This window comes from Magnolia sinica, chromosome 3 (genome assembly GCF_029962835.1).
Source record: "Magnolia sinica isolate HGM2019 chromosome 3, MsV1, whole genome shotgun sequence".
Taxonomy (NCBI): Eukaryota; Viridiplantae; Streptophyta; class Magnoliopsida; order Magnoliales; family Magnoliaceae; genus Magnolia; species Magnolia sinica.
In genome coordinates, this window is record NC_080575.1 from 1,923,744 (window position 1) to 1,929,151 (window position 5,408).

General features: G+C 40.5%; 1 protein-coding gene across 1 annotated transcript; it reads right to left on the reverse strand.

The window, feature by feature from the left end:
* Positions 1 to 901: 901 nt before the first annotated feature.
* On the reverse strand, positions 902 to 1,964 carry LOC131239248 (uncharacterized). The gene has a single exon (XM_058236854.1). It carries the CDS (start codon positions 1,841 to 1,843, stop codon positions 1,127 to 1,129), a length of 717 nt encoding a protein of 238 aa, XP_058092837.1. The 5' UTR covers positions 1,844 to 1,964; the 3' UTR covers positions 902 to 1,126.
* Between the last annotated feature and the right edge of the window lie 3,444 nt (positions 1,965 to 5,408).

Below are 5,408 nucleotides of genomic sequence, written 5' to 3' on the forward strand. Positions count from 1 at the left end.
CAACGTATGCATACTTGCACATGCTTAAATGAAATCAGGTCGTTTCTTGCATTTGTGACCATGTATTCGAATTAAATAGCAATGGATAGTATTGACTTTTAAACACATGTCATGTGATTATGGAGATACTTTGGTCTATTACGTTTTTTTGTAGTCAAGTTCTAGAAAAATGAAAGTGTTGGGTATTGCAAGTTCTTTGATCTACACATGTGAGCTGTCCAAATGATGATTCACATAATTATTTAGACACCCTGTCCCAGGTCAATAAGCTGATTGATTTTGAATCAATATATGGTTAACCTAAACCCTAATCTTAAATCCTAACCTTAGAAACTTAAACCCTAAACTCAACCCAGTCAACCCGACCCAGCCCATCTAATCCTAAGTCCTATGACCCTAAAACCTTAGAGCCTTGAATCAACTCATCTGATTAGCCTACTCAGTCCAACAACCTAGTCAAGTCCAGCCCCAACCCAAGCCCATTGGCTTTCATTGTAATTAGGTCATGCCCATTGGCTTAGCTTGGCATGACTACGCTGAGTTGACCCGAATTTGGTACCACGAGTCACCTCACTGAGTCACTCCAACTCAGGCAAGTCAGGCCTGAGTCTCTCAATTCAGGGCTGAATGACTCCATCCAAATCACCGAGTCTTTTAATGCCATGCACAGCCCAACTTCGGTTTGAGAATGGAACGTGGGACCCAAGGCGGCCATCTGGCCCAGCCTCTTGATAATTAACCTCTGTGGACGGGTCTTCAACACTAGCCAGACCCGCTGCCATGGCTCAAAATCACCTCAGAACCGGGTCAGGCAGCTACTTTTCCATTTCATACGAAAACGCATGAAAATAACATTTCAAAGGGTGCAAAAATCCAATAACATATGGTAAAACGAAAATGAAAAAAAATAAAAATAAAATCACATCTTTGGATTCCAAGTTGATGATATATACACAATCCTATATTAGACCCAAAGAAGCAGAACATCTAAAATTTCGTGCATTGGGTCCTTAACATCAGTCAACAAATCAAGTATTACTTTTTCGCATTTTTCTCTAAGTTTCGATTTGCAACTATAAAATCTGAAGAAAAAACTAGCCGTTGTCTCCCGAGAGCCTTTTTCTTTCTACATGCTCCTATCAAGCATATCGTTGTACCTCTTGAGAGAGTCTTGCTTCTGCATTTGCATCTGCCTTTTCATCCTCCTTATGAACACGTCCGCCACGTGGTCAATCTCATCCTCGAGGTTGAAATCCGACCCTCCATCCTCCCGCGCGTCCCGCACCAAATCGATAACCGACTTGCTCCCGTCATCAAACTCAAGCTCGTCGAAGAGCGAGTGGGTCAGATCAGGGTACCTATCATCATCGCTATCGCTATCACCATCGATGTCATCCACCACGGAGAGCGTGTAACATGGGTCCGGTGGGCCCTCATTCGTCATAGCATTGTAGACGACGATGGCCATGTCAGCATCCCCAGCTTCGTCGACACCTTCACTGCTGACGTGTCTTTTGCTGTGCCCGAGCAATGCATGGAATTTATGAGAGATTTCTGGAAACAAGAACTTCTTACTCCTCAACATACCAAAGATAGCCTTGTCGGTTTCCCTGGATTCGTCGACGCCTTCACTGCTGACGTGTCTTTTGTTGTGACCGAGCAATGCATGGATTTTCTGAGAGATTTCTGGGAATAAGGCCTTTTTATTCCTCAATAGACCAAAGATTATAATCCTTGCTTTCATTGCGTTGGTTTTGCTCTTCAAAGCCATTGATTTGGCTTTGATTAGAGAGCTTATGATAGAGACTATCTGTTTCAACAAAACAGATGCTTTGTTCTTCATCTTCGTAATTTCTAACCGTTGAAATTTGAAAAAGTAAAAAAGGCCAATCAAGGGAAGCTCAAGAGGAGGAGAATTGCAATCGAAGAAATGTAAGAAAATGGGTGTTTTGGCATGAGACAGTATAGGAGGGTTTCAGGTGGTTTATATAGAGGAAGTGGGCCATGTAAGTGCGTCTTCCACCATTTCATAAAGAAAGCCAACATCTTCAACTTTTCCCTGTTTGTTAGGTACCCCCTTCCCTTTTCTTTCGGTAAACCATAGTACTTTAGCATTGGACAACCAAAATCAGTAGAAAAGGATGGGTTTGTCTAGGCTCCTAAGACAATATGATTTGTACCGTGGATATTATCGACGATATTTTCGATTTATCGAACATTTTGTCCAAAATACTTTATGGTTGCTAGACATAAAAAGGCCTCAATTCGATATCGTCGAGTCATGTTCGTTGTCATCGACACAGGATCGATATCATTGAACTGAATTGAAAAACTTAGAAAAATTTTCTATTATAACTTAAGTTTTCAGACTTTTAACTCTTATTTTGTTCTAAGGCTTTTAAACAATTATATACCTAGGTGTTTTGGGACTTGGGCTGTGAGGCTTGATTTACCTGTAACGAGTTTGGAGCATGCATCCGATTGAGGCGATAGCTTGAACAATCTTCATATGAGGCTCACCTATCATGGCCCAAACTCGAAAATCGAGCTCAAAAAATTTTCGATCGCCGAATTCGGTTCCGACACCTTCGTAGTATTCCATTCTCGCCTCCCAGCGCGCATACGCTAGATTCCGATCCTTAGATCCTATAAGGAGAATTTTTCAACATACATTTACCTCATAAAAAGCATAACTATAAGTTTACTCAGATCACAAAAGCAACATCATCATCACATATCCACTAATATAAACAGTTGAATACAATGCTGAAAGGAAAATACATATATTGAAAATCAAAGCTCCAAAAAACCACTGCATGCTCCAAGTTCAACGTTGTTGTAACCTAACGTCACTTGTACGCATCTATCGTGCATAAGCTTATAAAAAACTTAGAGAGTGGTATAAGTGTGTACACAAGGTAAGTGCCAAGTATACAATACAGGTCCATAAATCATACAATGTTGAAAATACTAGTAAGTCTATAAATCATACAATATCAGAATTGCAATGTAGATAGATTATGCGATGCAGAAACATAAAGAACCAAAATCAGTAGAAAAGGATGGGTTTGTCCAAGGATGGGTTTGCTCACAGCTGTTTGTAGAACAAGCTTATGCTACAATTTATGTGCGTGAGTTCCATCGTGATCTTTTTATGATATTCAATCCATCTATCCATGTGGGTCACTCCACTATGGGATATGAAAAAGAATCGGGATAATAGAACTATTGTATGGGCCACCATGTAATTAGATGGTGGTTGTCCATTGTTATTTTTTTTTTAATAGTTCATCCATCTGTTTTTATTTTTATGCATGTCCAACATGCACATCATGGGGCCTATCGTTGGGATGAGATTTCTGAAAAAATAGGCCTGTAAAAGCATCAGGTGGGCCATACGGTAAGCCTAAAGACATCTAGATATTCTGTTGGTCCATGATAGTTAGATTGGTTTGTTTTTTGAAGCATTCAACACTATCATGGTCAAAAGCTTATTAAAAAAAATGCTAGTAAATATCAATTGACTATTGGTAAGTTGTAGTGGGCCATCCACGGCACACGTTGGTACGTGTCCGTCAATCCAGACCACACAAATCATGTGCCCAAATATCCCAATGATTATATGATATCAAAGGTTAAAAGATGATTGGCGATCGTGAACTACTGACTCTTTCCTTTTCAATCCACCATATGTGTACTAGTAATGGAACCGTCGGCCGGTGATCTAATCAAGAAGGATACGTTCCATGCAAGGTTTGGCACGCGATTTAGGTGGTATGGATCAATGTACATTTTTTTTTGCGACGTGTCGGTAGATGAATCACCACTATTTAAAAAAAGTGGTAAACACAACGAAGAGTACGAAATAGAATAATAGATGCCTTGTTGCCTTTGCTTTTTGACAGGGGAAGTTGATTATTCTGCAACTTTTGTACAACGGGGTGATTCTACAACGCGGTGTGAGGGGCAGGCAGTGATGTTGGACCCATATCCAATCCGTCCATCAGGTTAGTCCTTCAATTTCGTTTCATTAATCATAAGTCTGCCTAAATATAAGATATATATGGGCCACACCACACTGAACGGTTGAGATCCACCATTAAAACTTTCCTGCCCGAGTGTGGGTCCACCATGTTTTAAAATGAAATCCAATCCATTAAGAAGACGCGCAACACGATAAATAATAAATATTCGCAAAATTCATGCCTTAGAAACTCAAGGGGACCACACCATGTGGTTTTTTCTATTTTGTGCAAAACCATATAATCACATGGTGTGCCCCTTATAAGTTTTTAATAACCCTGATTTTCGTGATTAAAAGTGAGCATGAGGGGGTTCACACGATGGACGGGTTGGATTTGATGAAACATGGTGGTGGGTTTCGGTGTAGAATAAGCTTATTCTACGAGCGTTGGGAGGAAGAGAGAGAAGAGTGGTGGCGAAGAAAAGTTACGAAAGTGAAAGTGTAAAGTGATAAAGAGAACAGCTGCAAATGAAAATGACAACGAGAAAAAGCAGGTGCGGACGAAAATCGAACGGTACACGTTTGTCTCGAGATGGGAGCTCGTTAGGTTCGTGTGTGAGCTGGGTTCCTCGCGATTCCTTGGGTACACCCTGCGGACACGGCTTCGGTGGATCCCCGGATCCATCAAGTTCGGTCGATCCCTAAATGTGTGGCCGACCTTGATTTATTTTCCTTAAATCCACGCCGTCCATCAGTTTTGAAAACTAATTTTATTACATGATGCCACAAATTAAGAAGATACAAACATTATGTAGACCATACAAGAGGAAATAGCGGTGATTGAATACCCACCATTAAAAACTTATTGGGGGCCTCAAAATATTTATTTGCCATCCAACCTGTTTATAAGGTCACAAATACATTAGGTAAGGGACAAAAAATATATATATAAGATCGATCGAAAACTTTTGTGTCTCACAAGAAGTTTTTAATGGTCAATCACCATGTTTCCTTTGGAATGGCTCACCTGAGATTTGGATCTGCTTCATTGTTTGAATCATGCACTAAATTGATATTTCAAAACTTATTATCGGTGTGGATTTAATTAAAATACATTAAGGAGGGACCCACGGTCAGAAATCTACCGATCAGGGTGGATCGGGGGATCACCGAAGCCGGGCACAGACGTTGCGTTCTTGCTTTTGTTTTTCATTCAATCAGTGGAGGGCGGGCTTCTTTTTGAATTGTTGACTCTTTCGATACTTGCAAGGAGGTTTACTAAGCACGTGGATCCTGTTCATCCACATCCAATCACACGTGACAATATGGCAGAAGTGTGATTGATCCGATCTTTCCATAAGGTAGGCCACACTGTTTAGATTCATCAGGTTAGAAATTATTTCACCTCAGGTGGGCCACAGTGTACAGAAAAAAGACCTTGAGA